The sequence below is a fragment of the Poecilia reticulata genome, chromosome 23 (assembly GCF_904066995.2).
Source record: "Poecilia reticulata chromosome 23, P_reticulata-male-v2, whole genome shotgun sequence".
Taxonomy (NCBI): domain Eukaryota; kingdom Metazoa; phylum Chordata; class Actinopteri; order Cyprinodontiformes; family Poeciliidae; genus Poecilia; species Poecilia reticulata.
Genome location: NC_088852.1, coordinates 5,101,532 through 5,123,596, shown reverse-complemented (window position 1 = coordinate 5,123,596; position 22,065 = coordinate 5,101,532). Strand labels below are relative to the sequence as shown.

At 37.7% G+C, this 22,065-nt stretch overlaps 1 protein-coding gene across 2 annotated transcripts in view; it reads right to left on the bottom strand.

Moving 5' to 3' along the window:
- LOC103459388 (ankyrin repeat- and BTB/POZ domain-containing protein 3-A) overlaps window positions 1-21,919 on the bottom strand; it is a 210,757-nt gene extending 188,838 nt beyond the window's left edge. Inside the window, exon 1 of one of the 2 annotated variants that reach the window (XM_081603977.1) lies at window positions 20,638-21,919. In XM_081603977.1, coding sequence (XP_081460103.1) covers window positions 20,638-21,505 — 868 coding nt within the window. In that variant the 5' untranslated portion in view covers window positions 21,506-21,919. The remainder of the gene's footprint in view (window positions 1-20,637) is intronic. The other variant, XM_081603978.1, reaches the window with a different exon arrangement.
- Between the last annotated feature and the right edge of the window lie 146 nt (window positions 21,920-22,065).

Sequence of the window (22,065 nt, the reverse complement as noted above, 5' to 3'; positions counted from 1 at the left end):
CACGGCAAAGTTGGTTTTTCAGTAAAAGTCTCTACTTATTATAAAAGTTTGCTTATAAAAAAGGTTTTCTACTGTAAGTTTCTACAAATTAACCTGTGATGGACGGGCCACACAGAACCACTCCAAGGGCCACAAATGGCCCCCGCGCCACACTTTGGACACTCCTGCTGTAAGGAAAGCTGGACATGTAGAACATATGGATAAATGGATGTATGCTAATAATAATGTAGCAATATTTATGGATTTTAACATAAAAAATAAAATAAACTTAGATCCAGTCTGTTGAATGCACTGCAATCTAAATGTTTTTTCCAACATGATTCAAAAGGGCAAAAATTATATACATTTTTAAAATTTTGTGCCGAGGTCAAACAACTCATACATGTAGTGCAATCCATATGAGCTCAGGAGTAAAACTCTTAGACTTTCAAATTGGGAAAAATTCAAGAATTCCAGTTTTTAAAAGTTTGTTGTTTCCCCTGTAACACAATTTATACTGAAGGCTCAATGTATGTCATCATATGTTGAGTTAGCCTGCTGTTCAGTAGGCTAGGCTAATGTTAGCCATGACGGTGTTTGTTGTGAAATTGACTGTATTCCGATTTCCATTAAATCAATCATCCTGTCAGGTTTCTTTCATTTCTTTGTAGAAACGTAAGAAACAAACAGAGGATAATTAGCTTTTAGCTACAGAAAGACTGAATTAACGTTAGCCACATGAGCATTAGCCATGTTAGCATTAGCCAGTCTTTTTGCAGTGTGTTTATAACCAACAAGCCTGTTTTTGCTGCTTGTGAACAGTGTTTCAGTTGCATAAAATGCTAATAGAATATTATCCACAGTATTTTATCAGCATGCTATGCAACTGACACACCGTTGCTAACTGCTGTCATCAATAAACCTCTGGGTTTGACTTGCTAACAGCAGTTAGCCTGGTACATGTGTATCAATAAAGTGGTAAAATACCAATTTGCAACTGAAACGGGGTTAAAAGAGGTGCTAGTATTGGAAGCAAAAGCTCAAACAAAACCTAAAAATTATGAATGCTTTGTCTGTTTCTTGTTAACGATGAGAAAAATATGCAAAGTGGGATTTAGCAGTCAATTTGTGGGGTAATCAGCAAGCAAACTAACAGAAAAATAGCTACATCGTTTATAAGTCATTTATTTAAATACAACTCCAAGACAGCCAAACTCGGCTTTGATTGGTTTGATTTCCACATTTTGATTTCCAATCTGATTAAAATGTCCCTCATTTTCTGGTAGCTCTGTACATTTCATGCATACCGACATCAACTCAGAATGACTCACACATTTAAAGCCAGGGAAAATACAGATCAGAATGAGATACGTTGCACTGCGCCCCCCTCTTTGTGATGCATTCATCTGCGAGAACAAGCCAAAAAACAAACTGTATTTGATGATATTACCAGAAAGCCTCCGGGACGCTGTGACGGATGGTGGGCACTGATGAGACCGAGTATCTGTTATCTGTTATGTTATGAGTGCAGGGGAGAAAAAAAGAAAAAAAAATCTAAATTCATCCTGAGGATTATCGAGTTTAGGAGTGTGGAAGCAGGAATGGTGTCATGCATCTGCTCTGTGTAGGTGTGCATTAGCATAGGTGAATGAGTTCTTGGATGAATAAACTTGGCAGTGCAGCATGTGCATGAATCTGGGCGAAGAAGAAACTCAAGCCGAAACTCAAAAATGATGATAATGTTAAGAGATGCTGCTGCTGCCGAGACCAGATAGGTGAGGCACATGCAGGCAGACGGCAGCAACAGGTGGCAAATTTCATAAAAACTCGCGTCTTTTCCGGTATTTTGTCGTTGAGGATGAAGTTTGAGAAAAGGCCAGGCTTTTATTGTGGAAACACCTGCAGCTAGGGGAGGGAATTTATCACATCATTTATCATTTATCGTGATAAATTTGTTAAGATGATAGTGTATTGCTGTCACGATAACCTCCAATTAAAGATATTTTAAATCTCCCAAAACTGTCTGGATTGTCTTTTACTGTCTTCTTCACTGTTTGTGCAATAAAAGTATAAAATAAAAATCTAATTTAATTTAAAACTATGATGAGATAAAGTTAGTTTTTGTGATTTGTGTTCTAAAGAAGCGTATTACAATTGGGAATGTTTTTCCAGAGCAGTATTTGACCTAAATTTTATATTTTTATTTTTACAAAGTTCTTATTGTCACTTTTATTAAAATCACAATATTACCATGATAAAACTTTAAGTTTAAACCAATTAAAGCAGCCATTTTCAAATTGCCTTAATTTCATTATTCCAATAAATGTTCATGTCATAATACAACCAGTTTTCAAATATACATTCAACAATTTTCAGTCCTTTTGAGGCAGTTTTATATTATATATACAGCTCTGAACAAAGAAACCACTTAAACTGATCAGTTTCTCTGATTTTACTTCTTTTTATAGGTTTATGAGTAAAATAAACAAAATAAACTACTGACAGCATGTCTCTGATATTCCAAGCAAAGATTTAGTTTTTATTTGCAGAAAATAAAAAATGGTGAAAATAACAAAAAGATGCAGTGATTTCAGTCCTCAAATAAAGCAAAGATATATATTCATTTAGAAACAACAATAGTTTTAATAGTTTTAACTCAGGAAAAGTTCAGAAATCAACATTTGGTGGAATAAAAATGAGGTTTTCAATGTGGTTTCCAGAGTAAGAAAGTCTGAATTAAAAAATGAATAAACACACAAAAACATTTTTTACTCTAAATCCAGACAGCATAGGAAGCTTGGATTGTATTTCTTCTAAAGATGGTATTTTAGCTACAGTGATTGACATCTGGCTCATTTACCTGCCTATTGTGCTGTTCGTGTTGGGGCAAGCCGAACCGCTGCTTTATTATTCCTATTATTACACACACCGTGGCGACAGCATGCAGCTTTAAACTCAGCTCTGCCCACCTTCAACCTACGCCTATAATGAGGTGGAAGAACTAAAATCACAAGCCCCGATGTGCAAAGGCTTGACGTTTCAACAGTAGGGACAATTACAAGTCTGAAACCGCGCTTTATCATCATGCAAACTCTTAAATTATATGTAAAATATTCAAATTAGGGGATAAGAGACCAAAGAATTCAAAAACTAGAAGTAAAGAGAGCGGCAGAGATTATTTTTTAAACTGGTCTTCATTTGTGCAACGATGCAAACTTTGATGACGTCGTATTGATAGCAAATATTTAGTCTAATACAAATACTTATTATTCGATATTTGATTCATGGATGACTGGCAGCAATAAAAAACATCAATATATCTAGTGTAATAAACTGCATCATCCTAAACTATTTATTATAAATGGTAATCATGTATTTAAAATAATCAGAACTTTATTCAAATTGATCCCAATTAAATGTTGCAACTCATTTATTTTAAATTATTTGAAGATGGTGAAGGCTGTGGGCAGAAAAGAGCTCCTGTAGCAGTCCGTATGACAGCAAATTTGAAGAAGCCTCTGACTAAAGACACTGTTTTTCTTGTATAGTCTCATGAAGAGGATGGAAATCATTATATAATATAATCGGTAACACTTTATTTGAAGGGGTGTGCATAAGACACTGTCATAAACATGACATAACACCTGTCATGAACATGAACGAGTCTTTGTGAATGTTTATGACAGTTGACATGAAGTGTCATTAGGTAAATAATGACACTTTTAATGCTCTAAAAGTTGCATTAAAAGTGCCAACTTTGCATGATTTAGTAAATTATGATCATTTAATGCAACTTTTGGAGCATTAAAAGTGTCATTATTTATCAAATGACACTTCATGTCAACTGTCATAAACATTCATAAAGACTTCTTCATGTCTATGACAGTGTCTTATGCACACCCCTTCAAATAAAGTGTTGCCATATAATCTTACAGAAATATACAAACAATTTCATTTGAGAATAAATTTCAGTGGGGGAAAAAAATCCCATATTAAGAAATAAGATGCGATGATAGGAAAACCCCAAAATCCTAATAATAAATGTTTTCAATAATTTGGTGCAAATATGGGGTTCCAGAGAGGTCCAATTCTCTTTGCCTCTCTTCAAAATGGGAAAGACAAGAGAACATGCTTTTTAAATAAGACAACTACTTTCCTAAACTTATCTAAAACTTCAGTTAGAGCCACAACAAACGTTTTAAAAAGGCAGCGGACTAGTCCACCGAACACAGGAAGAATATGGGGATATAATCTAATCCCCGCCGCCTCCATTCATCTTGAATCCTTCCACCTGACGCTGCTCTCTCACAGGTGCAGCAATGCGAACGCACACAGGTTTCTGTGTCGGTTAGTGACAGTGAAACAAGATGTAGTTAAAACAAGACGACTACAACTCACTGTGCCTCTACTTGTCCATAAAGAGCTCTGGGTTGACGTAAAACTGGTTCAGCCAGTCTGGTGGCAAAATACAGACATAAATCCCTGGAGGGTAATCATAACTTCTCTTAATGCAACGGTGCAAAAAGCACAGCTGCCCACTTATGTAAAAGGTGTCTTAAACAAAGGAGCATGAAGAGACGGGAAGATCTGTCGGAAATTATTTTGTTGAGCTTCTTTGACAACTGCAACAACCAACCATAATCCTTAATTTATTTGTATTTATAAACCCCATTCAGTCAAGCAGAAGCTAATGGTTTCAGCACTTTTGAGTAACATTAGCATTTCCTTGACTTAAAAAAATATCAAAGAAAAAATTAAATGTGAGTCCTTACGGGGTGATAATGCAGCCAGGTATAATCTGAAGCTGCTGAATGTGGGTAAACGTTTATTATGCCATCCATCACTCGTCACCTCTTATGAAAACAGTTTGGAGCTGATATACATCAACGTATCTCTGTGGAAAAGTTTCCACCACTTAGAACTTTCTTTTCTAACACAACAAATGCAATAAATACAGACGGTGATCAGGGTTTCTTCCGGTGAATTATAAGACTGGCGGGCCACCAGGCTTAGCTTTGTTCATTTATGTTAGTTTTTTTTATTATTATTGCCTTTTTTAGGTCTTTATAGTTGATGTTTAGGTATTAATATTCCAGTCTTCCAATAGCACATAACAATCAAGTGGTAATTTCAAATTTCCTGTCAACTTTAGACATTTTTAACTCAAAAAGATGGAAGCCCCAAGCATCGGGCTTAGAGGGTTTTCTGGGGGAAACCCTGGTGAGAACCAGTATTTTGTATTTTATATCACTAAGTAGGAATTAAAGACCAAATTGCATTAGGATCTAAGATGTTTGAATTCAGACATTACTGAGGAAAATCACTTTAGATTTTTGATGAGTTGTCAAAACACAGCTGAAGTAATCCTGGTAGGGGAAGTCAAAAGTCAAAATCTTTCCAGACTGAAAGATGGCAATTACTTTTTGTTTTTCAGATGCTTTTTCCTTTACATCAATCAATCATGTGCTGCTTTTTACGATCTTTTGTGTCGCCAGAGAGGTCGTATTTAAATAAATTTAAGATTTTATAGATGTGGTACTAAACAAGCCTGGATATGGAAAGTGAATTTGAACCGAAATGAAATTCAGTTCATTCTTGAGTGCTTGTTTTTCAGTTCCAGGTTGTTTTGGATCGCTTCATTGGTAAATGTGACCACACAGAGAGCCTGTGACGACAACAAATCTTACTTAATAATAAGTTATCCCAGAAATTATCACTATAAATGATAATATTCTTGTTTTGAGACCATTTTCAAGTAAAATGTTGATAATGGCATAATAACAATGCAAGTCTGTTCTCAGGACTAATGCACTTTAATACACCTCACACTGGAACTGGAAGATATTTTAAATATTCAAAAATAATACACACAAACAATAGTCAATTGCACTTAAAAACATATTAGTCATCAGAATGGAAATTATGAAGCTCATTTTAATTCATCATTGCTTATTGCGACACTCACAAAAAAACTAAATTACCCAAAGAGCAATCAGACTAATGAGGAAATCAACCTTTTTAAAGTTCCAGACATTTAGAGGAGAAATGTCAGCTAATCCCAAGATTTCTACATTTGGGTTTAACCACCTGCCCAGTGACATTAGAAGCAACAGTGGAAACATTTTCCTGAAGAAAATACAGATCCAAACCGCACCGACTCAGTGGAAACGATGCAAAACACCGTTTCACCACCAACGTTTCCATTCAAAATTAAAATTGAAATTGCGAAAATTCATTGTCTTAATGGAAGGACGCTAATTTCAAAAAAACGTTTTGCACCAGATTTTGCACCAGCATGAGGCGGTTTTTCAAAACACTTTTTCCACATCACTCGATGTGCGAAAACGACGAAGAAGACAACAGGAAGTAGTAGCCTGAGTGAGGTCATACTTCTGTGCGAGGTTGAGCGAACCCGGCCTGAGCTGCTTTTTACCGTGTGCACGGTTCCGACAGCTTGCCATCTTACAGCTTTTTTATTAATTTGTGGTTTCATGACCTGAAGTGCTAATGGGTCACTCAGTTGGCCGACTGTGACATCTGCTGCGCTCTTCCTGAGCATTGTGCTAAGACTGTTAAAAACTGTTAAATCTTGTCGTATGAACAAGTCACATGTGATTTTAATTTAATTTCTCATTAAATGGAAACACCGCAATTGCGAAATTGTGTATTTTTGATATTAACAGAGTACAGACAAAGATTTGCTCACATTTGGAAAGAAAACACAGCTATGACTGAGTGGAGAGGTTCTCCATATTATGAAATCCCCACTTCTCTGCCAAAGGAAGCCTCCCTTCCTTCACAATCAGAAAATTGCCTCATCTTCATGCTGAGTTGGAGGAAAAAAGCTTCTGATTTCAGGGCAAGTGTAGTCGGACAGTGTGTCACTGTTTCAGATTAACGGCTTACGTAACCGTGGGTTTCAAAACAGAAAGAGTCAAAAAAGAAAGGAATGTTGTTCCTTTTGTCATGGCAAGCTGTTTGAGTTGGCGTTTGCTCTTGACAAGCCAAGATTAAGTGGTGGAGTAAGAAAACAAATACAAAACATATTCCAGTGTAGGTCTTAATTGCCCCAAATACCCCCCTGGACTCTGTTAGCCATAATATCCCCATAACACCCAACACCGGCCTAGTCGGTGTCACTCGCTCCAGATGGTGCCCCGTAGAGCAAGAAGGCTAATTTCCCTCTCTCTCCACCTGGGAACAACCAGAAAGCGATTCATCATGCCGCCCTCGTTAATTAAACGTTGTAAATGTGACGTTTGAGGCCTGTCGGGATGTAACACAGCGACATCCTGCAGCGGGGTGAGCAGGGGGACACGGAGACACACCGGGAGCAGGAAGCAGCACAGAACGGTGCAGACAATGACTCTCAAAACTCTACATCTAATTGAAAAACAAGCAGGTTTAATATTGATAAAAAAGGTGCAATAATCTGGTTTCACAAATCTGTAGAAATACTTTAATAAAGCTTTTTCAGTTCAAAGGTACCAATCATCCTTTTGTTAAGAGTCTGAAACCTCAGACCACAGCTGAAACGATTAATCGGATTAATCAAATATTGAAATAATCGTCAACTAATTTAGTAACTGATTAATCGTTAACTGGAACATAGACTCAAAAAAGGGACATTTGCTGAAAGAGCATATTCAGAGAGGTAATTTGGCCCAAACGGTACAAAAATATATACACATTTTGCATTTAAAAAATCTTAGATATGTTCAACCCGAAAGTTCTCAAGTGGCAAAGTCTTAGATTCAAACTCTGTAAAAATGACTCCTACCCTGCATTGATATTAAGAGGAGCAGAAATTTATTTTTCTACTACAAATGATCGAGTGTACAACAAACAAACTCTACATCATTGTATTTTAGGCAATAAAATGTTTATTTTCTTGTTTTTCTTTCTTTAAAAGAATTGGATTATTTGTTTATTTGCATCTGCCAATGTCTTTCTAATATTGTACAAAAATGGCTTAATTGAAAAGCTCCAGAAAGTGCCAAATTTTTATCAAATTAATTGATCATCAGAATAACTGCTCGATTAGTGGATAAAATAATCTCATCTCATCAATTTATATTATATTTTGTTATCAAAGAATTGAGTGGCAGCATTTTTATTTCCTTGGATTTGTCTTCTATTTGCTTAGAAACCATTTATTACACATACAATATAAAACATGCTGCAGTTTTCTAAAAATCAATGATTTCTCATTGTCACATTAAGGCGAAATGCATTTGCATCAGTTAAGTTGTAATATTCTGAGAGGCACTTCGTCCTCATGCGTCTGCCATGTGTCATTTCTCGCTTCAAAATCAATTTACAATTTCCATTTTAAACCCAGGACCCTCTTCATCTTCCAAATTAGAAATAAAGCAATTAGCTTAAAACATCAAAAAGAGGCTACAAAAAAATATGTCACAACTTCAAACAGCTGACATTTTCTCTCCGTACGCTTTAGAAGATATTCAGATTTTCTTGGAGCATGACTTACAAGTATTACACAAGCATTACACAATTCCCTGCAGCCAGACATATGATGCATTCTTAGTAGGAGATTCGTCACTGCAGGCCAACAGCTGACAGACATTTTCTTTTTCTTGCAGCTTATTAAGGTAAACTTGTTTGTAATTGCGTCAATGCAATTCAAATATGCTAAAAGGAAACGCTCATCAGTGAATTTTGAGAAGCAAGAAATAAAAAAACATTTATCACCGCTGCCAGGACTTTAGAGATGAAATGAGTCAAAGCCAAGTAATCATGTCAGAGTTGCTCTAATCTCCTCTCGTTGAGGCTGCTCGAAGCTGAGAATCTGTTTTCATTAAAAAAAGATGTTATCGACCAACATCAATCACTGACGATGGAATCAAAACCTACAAACATCCTGAAATCAACTCGGGCCTGAGAAGTCAGAAAAACTCAAATTCCCATTATTTCTGCAGAAAATTCAAACACGGATTCCAGAAATATACTGAAGATTAATGCTGTGACTTCACCAATATTTTTAGCATGTGGGAAAAGGGACCATCAGGTGTCTGTTTACAAAAAAATGTGACAATTGACGGGATATTAACTACAATAACTGGCGTCCAAGAGTAAATTCAGAGTATTAGAGTAAGACTTGACCTTTTATGAGAAATTGGGAAAGTTTTTGATAAAGATTGTAAATCACTATATTACTATATGTACTGCAGATGATATTCAGGGTTTCCTCTAGTGTTTTATAAGCCTGGCGGGCCACCAGGCTTTACTTGTCCCCCACCAGGCTCAGCATTGCATATTTATCCAAGTCTTTTTAAAATATCGACATTTTTTAAAGATTTTATAGTTGGTATTCAGGTGTTAATCTTCCAATCCTTCAATAACACATGATTATTAAATGCTATTTTCACATTTCCTGTCAACTTTAAACAGTTTTTAACTCAAAAACACGACGAGTTGCTGGATGAATGACTGGATGAACACCTGGCTTAGCAAGCTTTCTGGGGAAACCTTGATATTGTATTAAAAATCTAATTTCCAGAGGAAATCCCCCTTACTTTCAAACACATTTGAGATTACACACACTAAAAACCCCCGACCAGAATTCAAATTACTCCATTATCTCTGGAGGAAAGGAGATATGAATATAATTTTTCACTCATTTTGAAGAGCACTCAGCAGAGAGGCTCCTATCGATAGCTGCATATAGAGTCCTCGCTCTCATGTAGGAGGAATACACTGCATTTGCTGCTTCTTATTTAAATGTATCACAGGCCGCTGCAGACAACTTCACGAACTCCTGCAGTGAATGCGTACGCGAGGGAGGATCTGCTTGTGATTGATGCTTTTAAAAACAACAACTCGCACGCGGCTAAACCACTGGAAATCATCCACACCGATGCCTAAATCATCTACATGACTCGACAAAGCATGGAGATTATAGTTGAAGTGATATGATTAAACTGTATTATGTAACCGCCTGCTTAATTAAAGCAAAATTTAAGAGGCCAGAAGGCTGTTATTTTTTTTCCGCTGAATAAATTATTTGACGATCCTCCAACAAACGCAAACACGACAGCAAATATTTGGGTAGTTCAAGCTTCAAACTCGTTTCTCAGCACTGAAACATTAGGTTGGTTTAATGTAAGTTAACACTGAAAGACATCGTTGTTACAGAAAATCTAAAATTTCACAACTGGTCAATAGACTTTACTCGCAATAACACTCAGCCTCCTAGTTTTTTCCTCAAAAGATAAAATTGTTACTGTTAGGATTTTGAAAATCTTGCTCAAACATCACAAAGCGGTTTATTTATGCAAAGCACAGAAAACGTGTGAAAGGTCTGATCAAAAGCATCATTAGACGACACTGTGAGGACAAGATGCACGGCGTTTTTTATTACAGCAGAAAAAACATCAGGTTTAAACCTCAACAAAGTCATTCTTTACATTTAAATGCAGTTTTCAGCTTAGCTCAACTAAACTAAAATATTTTTAAGACACTACAGCCCGCCAAAGAAACAGATCCTTAAAAAAGTTTAATGTTAATGTTAATTTTTATTCATTTTATTTAGATTGTTATACATGTAGAGTAGAGCAGCACAGATGGTGTTGTTTTAATTATTATTTTGACCTGTTTTGGCATTTAAACAACAAGTACAGGATGATTTTCTTGTACAGGTTTTGGCCCTGAAACACAATGGATCATTTGGAAAACAGTGTAAAGTAACACACTGTCCTTAAAGGTCAAAATATTTTGGTTTCTCTTTTAAAAGGTTAGTTCATCTGAAGAAATATGGATCCCTCTTAAAAATGTATAAATCAAAAGCAAAAGTGATGGCGATGTGTAATTTTAGGGTTCTGAAAAGTGATGTGAAAGTTAAAAATAAAAATCCCTTTGAAAGTAACCAGCAGGTCCATGAAAAGAACCGTCAGCTCTGGAGCGGGAATCCAAGGTTTCATTAAATAAACTGAGATCTGCAACGTGACCCGTAGGTTCTGGGAAACATGTTGTAGAAAACTAACCTATAAATTCAGTACATTAATCTTCAGGTTCTGGAAATTAAGTTTTTTTAAAGTAAAAGTAAAGAAAATAACCTGCTGCCTTGTTTCCAATGAGCTGGAAAGTATGTTATAATAATAAAAAAAACACACAATGCAAAAGTAAACTATAGATTCCAGGAAGTTCCAGGAAAGTAGCCTGCAAGTTTGTTGAAGTACAATCTAAGTTTCAAGAAAGTAACCTGTGAGTTTTGGGGAAAAGTAATCAGAAAATGTTGTACATCTCAGCAAGTAACCTCTAATTTCTGTAAATCAACCACTAAAAAATATATGGATATTTCTAGTAAAGTATTGGCAACATATTATGCATCGCTTTGAGAGCGCAGAATTAATTTAGAGAAAATACAGGTTTTCTACGACAAAGTATTAGGGCTAATAAATTACGTAAATTAGTCAAAATCATGAGAATAAAGTGACAATATTATCAATTTATTCTCATGATTTTATAACTTCATTCTCCTGCTTTTTTATTTTCTTATTGCAGCCCTGATACTGAAACCTTTGTCGACAAATAAATGTAAAGGAGTCTTTTAACATGCTACATGCTCTGATTATTAATTCCTCCAGGTCGTATCTGCTGAGTCAGGTTTCCTCCTGCTGACAGGTAACATCACATAGCAGCGTTTTCTGACAGCAGCTGTCAAAGGTTTTCTCAACATCAAAGAAATCCTGCGCATCTTCCGCTTAATTAGGATTTGTGTCACTTGTGTCTTTGGTAATGTCTGGTAACACAACTAGGTCATTTTGTCACTTCACGATAGTTTCCCAGCCCACTTGGGTGATTGTTTTGAGACGCACATAACTCCAGATGTAGCAGGACACCTATTGAACATGAATCACACCCACAGCGGTGGCCGTGGAGCGGCACATGGAGCTCATTAAAAACAACAAGTCATCTTTCACCGTGGCCCGAGTGCGACAAATCCAATCAGAGAAAACATTTCTCACCCACATGTCCTCATACTTTCCTTGGTTATGCCATGAAAACAAACACTGGGACAAGTAAACTCATCTATTGTGTGTAATAAACAATATTTATTATTATTTTTCCTCAATATAAATTCTTAAATAAATCTAATTTTGTGGGGTATGTTTAATTTGTAATCTGAAAACAAACCATTTATGAAGATAAATCAAGAAACATTAGGTAAAAATAATTACTGAATTGGCTGCAGTTAGCTTATCTATATTAGCATAGCTTGGTTGGTTTCTCACAACAGCTAATTTTTCCAGTTTGTTTTCCATTTTTATTTTTTAATTCGTCTTTTTACCCTATAGTTTTGTTTCCATCATAAACAAACTTTAATTGACACAAATGTGGCATAGAAATTAAATTTTTTCTGAAAGCTAGCTTGAAGAATTCAGACATTTACTTCTTCCTCTTGCATTATCTTAGTTTTTAGCTTAAACTGTTGAAACATTATTTGTTGTAGTATCTGCAGTTCTATGTAAAAAAAGCATAAAAATTAGAGCAACATTTAACTTTGTGTTAAATGTTGTGTTAAATGTAAGTGTCCGAACTGCTAAGAGGCTACGTTAACCTAGCCTAGCTCATTGATTAGCGGCTACGCTATTTGTTTCTGTGCTCGCTGCATAAAAAGTAAATAAGCAAAAGTTAGTATTGATCTGTTCACTTTCTGTCAGAAAACATGTTTTTATTTGTGAATTCAAAGTAATTCTCAATATGTTATGCCACAACATAAAATTAGCTTAGCTTAACCTAATTTCTTATCAAAATTAAAGCTAGTAGGGAGAATTATTGCATTTAGTATCTTAGTTTCCACTTTCTGTTAGACTACACTGCATCTCCAATTCATCTTAAAATTAAGATAATTTTCTGACAGATTTTTTAAATTCATAATTTGACTTTTGGTGGTTTAGGATGACATCTGTGGTAAATATGCTGTAGAGTTAAGAAGTATCCTGTCGTGCTTTAGTAAGTTTTTTTTTTAAAGTGGCTGAAAACAGTAAAGCAAACATTTTTCTATGTTCAGTTCCTGATTATTCTCATTTATGAATCCAATAGCTTGAGGATAAAAACTGCCACTCAGTCGCTCTGCGTTGGCCTTCAGCTCAGACACATTCAGTGCACAATATAGTTTACAATTATGCAGCTATATTTAATAGTGAAATACTTTACAATGGAAATCTCTCCTTTTGAATCAAATGGCTGCTAAAGTTGGAAGAATACCTCCGAACTTGACTCATACTCTAAAGACTTTAGATTTGACTCAAATGTCCTTAATTGAGAAATGAAATAAGCCGGTAAGTGTAGATCATTTCCTGATTATATTGGGAATCTTTGCTATGTGATTATATACAACAAAGTCTCATTAAATCAGATAAAGGATAGACGTTGTTTTTGTAGCCACACAGAGAAATCTGATCAAATTTGTACTTTGAAGGAATGGATATAAAGTATGAAAGTGGTTTTTGTTCTCCAGGCCTCCCATTGTGTTTCCTGTTGCTAATCTTAATGACCAACTGATAAGCATAAGTGTTAATTAAACAGATCAGCATGGTAATTATATCCTCGAGGAACCCGTGCCAAAGCCTTCTTCGCCGCCCAACCTCATCCAGCTGACACTCTGGCCTGATTCCTCCTCCTGCACTTAACTCCCTCAGTGCATTACGCACTGCTAGCACACTTCTCTTAATATCTCATCCTGACCCAGTGCATTCACCTACTTAGTGAAAATGAAAGAGGAATCCACCGTCCAATAAAAGAGAAGTAATAAAGCCAAAACAGTTTGAGCTACTCCCCGCTGAACCTTCCTCATGTTTGGAATCTCCTTCAGCGGAATCGCCCCGAAGCATATGAAGTTAAAATTAATATTACGAAACGAAAGGCTCATAAAATGCATCTTGGCCACGCGACGCGTTCGCGATCACCGATCGTTGCTCAAACTGGTGAGTGGGAAGTCTACGGCCAGATGAAATTACCGGCACATAAAAATCCATCACAACCAGCTTTTGCTCGGCTGAATGCTCACAACAGCAGCAGAAAGACAACAATCTGTCCGCTCGTTTCCGTGCACCCATCCTGCCAGGAGGAGCAGGGACAGGCGGAAAATTACGACAGAATGGACAACAAGCGGCTCTGCCAGAATCCTGTTGTTATGAGCCGAGCTTATTATAAACCACAGTGGAAAACAAATATGCAAACACAGATCCCGCCCCCAGCAGAAAACACAATAAAATATGGTGTGAAAGACAGACTGGGACACCATGCTGCTAATTTAATAGGCTGGCTGAGACCTGCTTTGCAATTCCATTATGTTGTGTCATCTGTCCCACGGAGGTCGGAGCGGCTCCTTCGGGAAGGTCACGGGAAATGACAGGAAAGCTCACCATCCCTGCGGTCCTGGGAGCTGATGACCAGGCTTTTTATTAAATATGTGCAGAACAATCTGAAGGTACATACTAAACCAGCAACACACACCGTCACCTGGTGCTTTATTGACGATTGCTTTATCCATTGATATTAACTTTAACTGTTATGATGCAAATAGCCTAAAACTTGACCAGATTGTGTATGAAGCACTGATTCACACACTGCTGCAATGCACAGCCTAATAATGATTTAATGTAATTTAAAAAGTGATTAAAAGTCGGTTAATTACAATTTACAAATTAATTACAAAGCCTTCTGATTATGTCTCAATGCTAAAATGTAAAATAAAGAATAAAATGTGCATAGAAATTGCATCACCTTTTGTGTGTTTTTCTATTAAAACAAAATCAAAAACAAAACAAAAAATAGTTATTTTACAATTTTACAAACTTCATCAATATTTACAATGACTCGGTATAAATAGCTGAACGGCAATCTTGAGATTAATGTTGTATATGTACAACATTTTTTCATGATTAAAGGCAGAAATGTAAAATATTAAAGCTGAGATATGGTATAAAATCAGAAATTTAAGGACTTTTTTTCTTTTATATACAATGAAGCTTTTCCTCAATTGCACAAATAATGTCTTGTTTATTCTTACATTATCTAAACAAAATAAGAGACTGACAGCTTTCCAGAGAAGATCAAACAATCTGGTGAATCTCAAACAAACCAGTCAAGAAAAAAGTCACAACAAATTTAATGCCTGAAGCCTCAGGCTTTTCCAAACATCCAGATTGTCCCGTGATAAGTTGTGCTGTATGAGTCTTATGTCAGATATTATTGCCTTCCATGTCAGGCTATCTGGATTCATGCAGCGTATTTTGTTTTATTAATAAAAGCTCGTTATTTTCTGTACCCTGCAGCCTCCAGCATCAGTCTATATTTGGAGTCCTGCAATCCTGCAACACAAACAGTTGCAGGACTGTGACAGTGAAGCCATGCAAGGCAGCTGCAGTAACTTCCTATACTTCTCAGAGTATCTACGTGTTCAGATACTCGGTGCAGTAACGCCTGAAAATGTGAACGTATTCAGAAATAAGTAAAATCTACACATATTTACCATCATATATTTTCAAAATAAATGCTGTGGGATAGCAAAAGCAGCTTGTAATTGTCAGTGCATGCTATATGTGTGTAATATGTACACACTTTACCGTTTTTAAATAAATTGATATTAGTGCAAAATGACAGCTTACAGTTCTCTAAATGACAGCAGGGCTTTTTAGTCAGTCAAATTTAATTCAAATACAGAAATAGTTTAATGCTCCCAAGAGGAAGTTAAATATTAAATGTTAAATGTTGCTGAAACTCATTTATCTTCCTCTAAAATATTTCAAAATAAATTGTCATTTCATCAGCATTTTTAAATTACACTATAACAAAACATTCAAAAGGTCATTTTTGATTAGAAAAAGAAAAAGACAAATGAAAAGGCATTTTCTCTATAATTATGCTGCTGCTCTGTTGCTACTCTCCATTTATGTCTAAATTAATATTTATTTTCTGAATGAACCTTTTCACAGAGGAAATGTTGCTCGTTTCCTGTGTTTTTTCTCATCCTTTTCTAATTCTTGTTCTGTGGTTTCATGTTTAACTGCGAGTTTCCTGTTCAGAGCTCAGCCAGGGCTGGACAAGAAATCAATAACAACATACATCTCCACAGATATGTGATCAGCATCAATAAATAATACGTCCAAAAGAACTTTCAATAATTTAACTGAACTCTGATCCAGAACCACACGGCATTCTGGGAGATGAAGGCAGAGGAAAGGCTTTAGCCGGTCAACCTCCTACAGCTAGCTAAGCTCGGTTGGTGACATCAGCTAACTCTTTCCCATTCACTCTTTGGTTACCTAGCAACTCAGTAACTCGTTGGTTACCTAGCAACAACTCTGATTCTCTCCCAGTCTGAGGCGACGGTTGGCCACTCAACACAAACCCTGTTTCTGGTTGATCTAAACTTAAGGTTCTTCCTGGATAAACGGAGTTGTTCCTTTCTACGGTCGCCACATGCTTGCAAAGTAAACAACTTGACAAAGTTTGTGTTGTTTTTTTTTTAGCAACTTATTTATAAATATTCAACTGACTATTCTGTGACTGGTTTGTGTTTGAATGAACTGACGTCAATTTGAAATGTCCAAACAAAAAGCTTGGCTGTCGGTTTTCTGGTATTTAATTTGTGCATCGATGAAGTGAAAATGTGTATCTGCATTTGACTCATTATGTTTTTAATAAATCTACTGAAGTTGTTGTGCTGCCTATTGCAGAAAAATAGGGAGGAGGAAAGAAAAAAATAAAAATAAATATATATCTTTTTTTTTGTAGATTTCTTTCTCCAGCAGGCAGCTGTATTCAGTAAAACACTTTCACGCTGCTTTTGTGAATCATTCTGTGCCAAACTGTAGACAGACACAAAAGAAATATGAAACCAAAGAATCTTTAGGATGCAAGGAAATCGACTGGAAGCTTTAAATAAAAAGCGTTGCAGTGCTACCATTAGCAAATACATAAACACCCAACCTGAAGGCCAGAATGATGACCTTCTATGATTGCTTTAATTGCTTTCGTCGTCTCTATGCATGAAGTTTTTATTCTACAGAGCAGCGGCGACAAACAAAACCCCGAAGTGAATATTTCATGCAGACAGTGACAAACAAACTTCAGTGATTTCAGCCTGACAGCAGGCTTTCCCTGTCGCACACAATGAATAAAGCAATGCAAGCGGAAACTGAAGGAAGACAGGAAGATGTCACGCAGAGTGAAAGCTTCACAGAGCTGCAGCCAAACAAAGGTTGGAAAATGACTGGGAAGCAACAGCAAAGAGCATTTGGATGAACTGCAGACCAGGAATGAGTTTTTACACCACAGAGACCTATACTGTAATATTCTATCACTACCTTAGGGCTTTTCAAAGTGTGAGGCTTGATGCAGAGATACCAAATTCAGCAGTGAGCTGCTTAACATTCAGGTTGTTTGGTTCCTTTTGGATCTGTTTTTAGGTCTTATACCACTTCTGCATCAGCGAACAGAATTTGGGTATTTTTGATCGTTTGGTGTATAAAACTATGTCGGATCCTTATGATTAGGTTAATCTCTTAAGGCTCCTAAACTACAATTGAGCCATTTGTTTATTTATTTATTTTTTTGGTATTTTTGACACCGTTTGAAATGTGGCATTGCTGGTGAGATAGCTGGGTGTATTTTCTGTTCATGCTAACAGAGCGTTTAATGTATTTTTGATGAATAAGTTGATGTTTGATGTGCAACATATGATTAATAAATTATTGAACAAGCTCATTTGTAATTAATGTGAAACTTACTAGAATGTATGGCTGGAGTTTTGAAACATTGCTGGTATTATGCATTAGATTCGTTAATTGCTAATTGCACTCTGTTAAGAGTTGCTAGCTGGTACTAGTCTTTTTTTTTTATCTCTGGACCACAGATGTAGTCATGTTTTTGCAAGAAATAGTAAAATAAGAGTCAAATTAGAGTGTGTGTCGCTTTTTTCAGGACCATTACTGCAGGGTAACAGCACATATCCGACAGTTACTTCTTGCAGTCATCATGATAGTTCTGCAGATTACAGTCAATGTGCATCTCTGCATTCATGCTTCATCTCCACCCACTCCACCCATTACAGTTAGCTAGATCCTATGTGTGACTCGTTCCAGTATTTCAAAAGCCGTCTACATCAGAGGCTTTTGAAATCACTTTGCAAAAGTATTTCTAAGAGACTTTTCTTTAAAGTTGGAGAGCAGCGTTTACTTGTTCTGGACACAAAGGCTGAAATTTTTTGCTCCGCTCAATAAGAGCAGTCAGGTATGGTCAGTGGGAGAGCAGAACTACCCAGATTCAGTCATTATGTGCTGCATCACTTTTCTTTTTCAGACGAACACTTAAGAAATGGGAGCATGTGTCCCTGCATAAAGGGTTTTCTTTCACCCCTCCAGCTGCTTATTGTCTCTTCTCTTTGACCAGAACTGCAACAAAGGAGACATTTCACACACCTGAGTGGATGTTAGATTGAAATCTGATTAAAAATCTGAATAACTCTGCTGCAGGTGTGAGAATCAAACTTGAAACGGTGAGACCGGTAAAACGAGAGATTTAAAAATGCATCTCCTGAAGAAATGTTACTGCTATTGATTTTTGTATAAACTGGCTCCTCTAAAGGCAAAGAGATGGGAAGAAGGATGCACATTGACGCTAAAAGCAGTCAATAGAGACTGAAAGATGTGTTTAAAAATTCAATTAATTGGCAATTAAGAACAATGACGAATCATATCTGCAAGAATATTTCTGAGCATTGTAATTTAAAATTAAAAAAAGACAAACAAATGACAAACCAACTTAAAAAGTAGCTCAAATCTAAACAAAGACCAGTGTGAAACCTTTATCTTTTGATCGAGACGACTTTCAAATACTAAGGAAGAATCTCAACAAATCACCCAAGACTTTTGCACAGTACTAGATAACATAAAAAGTATCATCCAACATATAAAAACAAATCAATGTTATCAATCAGACTATGCGGACTGAACTGTATTTTGTATAACCTGACATTATTGTCACCTTGTGAGCTGGAGATCTATAAAATTAAACTGAAACAACTTTAAAACTTACATCAGATGGTAAATAATGGCGTCTAAGACTAAACCTCAGTTTCAGCATTTACCAATTTTCATATAACGTCATATCAGAGTGAGTATCAAAGAATCTGATTCTTCTTCCATGATATTTGGATTCAGATCACATTATATCAAGATGAGACCCATTTCAGATCAATTTCTCTTCAGATTGCCTCTCACATCTCTCTTTTCGAAGCTGTTATTTAACAAATCACGCCCAAATGCACATCAAAGAAACTTTTCACTTTACCAAAGCTGTCGCCTGAAAACCATCACTTCAATATGACTTTTTTTCTGTTCAATACTGCACGTCCCAGTTTGGCTCTCAGTGTTTCAAGTCCCTTCTGCTTTACGGTTTCAGCCAACTCATTCAGTGCTTTTCGATAGAGAGAAAAATAAATAAAAATAAAAGGCCAGCCCACACTCACTGACGGCTTACACCTTCTGGAGTGACACAGCGGCATTATCAACAAGGCCAGCACACAATACATAACACCAAATCCTGCTTCTGCTAAATCATTGCACGATGCACACCAACTCAGACTGTCAAAAACACTCATTAACATTCATGCCTGCCATGCAGCAGCATGGGAAACACAATGGCTCACAATGACACAAGATGGAGTTTGTTTGATCTTTTTCTCACCATAAACACCAATTTGACTGTTGATGCTGCAGGGCGCTGATAACCAAGAAAGGGAGAACTTATTTTGGAGGCAGATTGAAAACTGAATCTTTTTTTTTGGAAGCGTATTTATAGATGTATTAAGAACACTGGAAATTTCTACAGCTATAAAAATGCTTTAAAGATTTAAAAAAATAATCTCGTCCACGCTCACAAACCTTACCTAAAAGTGATTTAACTGGAGATATTGGTTCAGTCAAATGTTAGATGACCGTTTTACACTATGATTATATGAACACAGAAAAGAAGAATCATAATAGTTGTGGTTGAGAAAGTTTTTGTGTTGGTTGGAGCAAGAATTTTAATTCAAATACAGTATAAATTAGCATAGAAGTAGCACTGATGCTAAGCTAACTTATACGTATTAGCGTACTGCTGCTCAATAAGTTAAAGATACAAACTAATAAACCGGTGACTTAATAAAAGCTTAAAACTGTTGCAACATTTAGTTTCTGTTTCCAAGAATTTAAGATATAACCCGCTTTAGCTAGCTTCACAATAGCGCTAATGCTAAAATCTATTAGCTTCAGCACACCTGGCTCCAATGTTCGCTCATTAGCGGAGCTCTGTGGCGCCTGACTGCATGCTACCGAGCAGTTTCACCATTTAATTCAAACATACAGGAGACATCTAAAAGTTGCATGCTCTGTTTGAGACCACAACCAAAGCATTTCTGTGTTAAAATATATTGACGGTCTTCTATTTTAATAAATCAGTGACTATATTTAGGGTTTTGGATATTTATAAGCCATAATCATCTGAATTAGTAGAACTATATCACTTTGGATGTTACGAATCTATAAACTACTTCCACTTTGGTTGTTGCGGTTCACTTTTAGTGCCCAGCTGGAGGTTGTCCTCCACTGTCAGTGGTTAGAAAGAATGTTTTGTCGTGTTTCCTACCGCTTGAATTCTTGCCGCAGATGAGGTGCTGGTAGGGCTGCAGCAGACCCCAGATCTCCGAGTCGTTGCTGATGGCTTGCTCCATGGACTCCAGCGTGATCTTGGGGATCCCGTTGTCCCTCTCCACCAGCGCGCTGCGCAGGACGCGGCCGAACACCTCCCTGAACAGGCTCTCCATGCAGGCGCACAGGTAGATGGCGGCGTGCTCGTGTATCCTCAGGGCCACCCGGCTGTCCACCATCCACCTGAAGAACCTCCCCACGGAGAACACCAAGCCGCAGCGCACCGACTTGCCGCGGCTGAACTTGTCTCCGGCGCTGGACATGTTGTAGAGGGAAAGCGCGCTGAGCGCCGCCGTGATGCAGTTCACCGAGATGGTCCAGGAGAGCACCACCTTGATGGCGCTCTGGATCTCATGTTTGGTGCACTTGGCGTAGCGCAGGCTGAGCCGCTGCGCCTCCCGGGCCACCCTCACCAGCGCCCGGCTGATGAGGGCGGACAGCCGCGCCAGGACCTCCGGAGACGGGTTCCCCAGCATCAGCTCCTCGTCCTTCCTCAGTGCGCCCTCCACCTCTCCGAGGCTCCACGGCACCTCCTCCAGCTCGGGCAGCTTGGCGCAGTGTCCCGCACACTCCAGGATCTCCGTGTCCTCCGCCAGGACGGTGTTGACCGTGTCCAAACTGTTGTGTCTGCTGTGCATGGATTCCGTCAGATGCCAGTAGTTGCCTCCATGCGAGACGGACTGGTGCGTGTCGGAGCAGCACAGCGACACGCTGGACGACCTGACCGAGTCCGCGGCTCCACCATAACCAGAATCAAGCGTTAAATCCTCCAGCGTCCTCACGACTGTCTTATCCTTGCCTGCCATAATTGCGCTGCATAATGTTGGGTATCCTTGGTTCTCGCAGATAAACCCCTCAAACTCGCCCCTGTGCCTTATTCCCCTCCCAGTTTGACCAATAAAAAAAAAAAAAACCCAGCCAGAAGTCAGAATTTTACTCTCCTCGATCTGCCTGACGCACACGACAACTTCTCCTTCTCCTCCTCCTCGGCGTGTCTGTCCAAGAAGAGCGCACAAACCCCGCAGCAAGCGCAGAGCATGGAGGCACGCAGGCAGGCTGGGCTCAGGCGGAGAGGAGGAGCGCGGAGACCCCGCGGAGCTCCAAACGAGCCAATCAGCGTCTCGGTTCAGCTGTGAGTGACGCAGACGCGCTACCTGCTGCGTCTCAGCACCTGGTGAAGCACGACTCGATACAACCGGAAAGGCATGAAGCTGCAGTGAAGTTCCCCTCGGAGCACAAGCAGAGTGGAATATGCAGTAATATATATATTTTAAAAAGTTGTTCGGCTACAATTAAGTGCATCTTGCTCGTGTAGATTTGAATCTGGTATTTCTGAATGAGAAACAATTCAGTTTTAGTAAGTTAG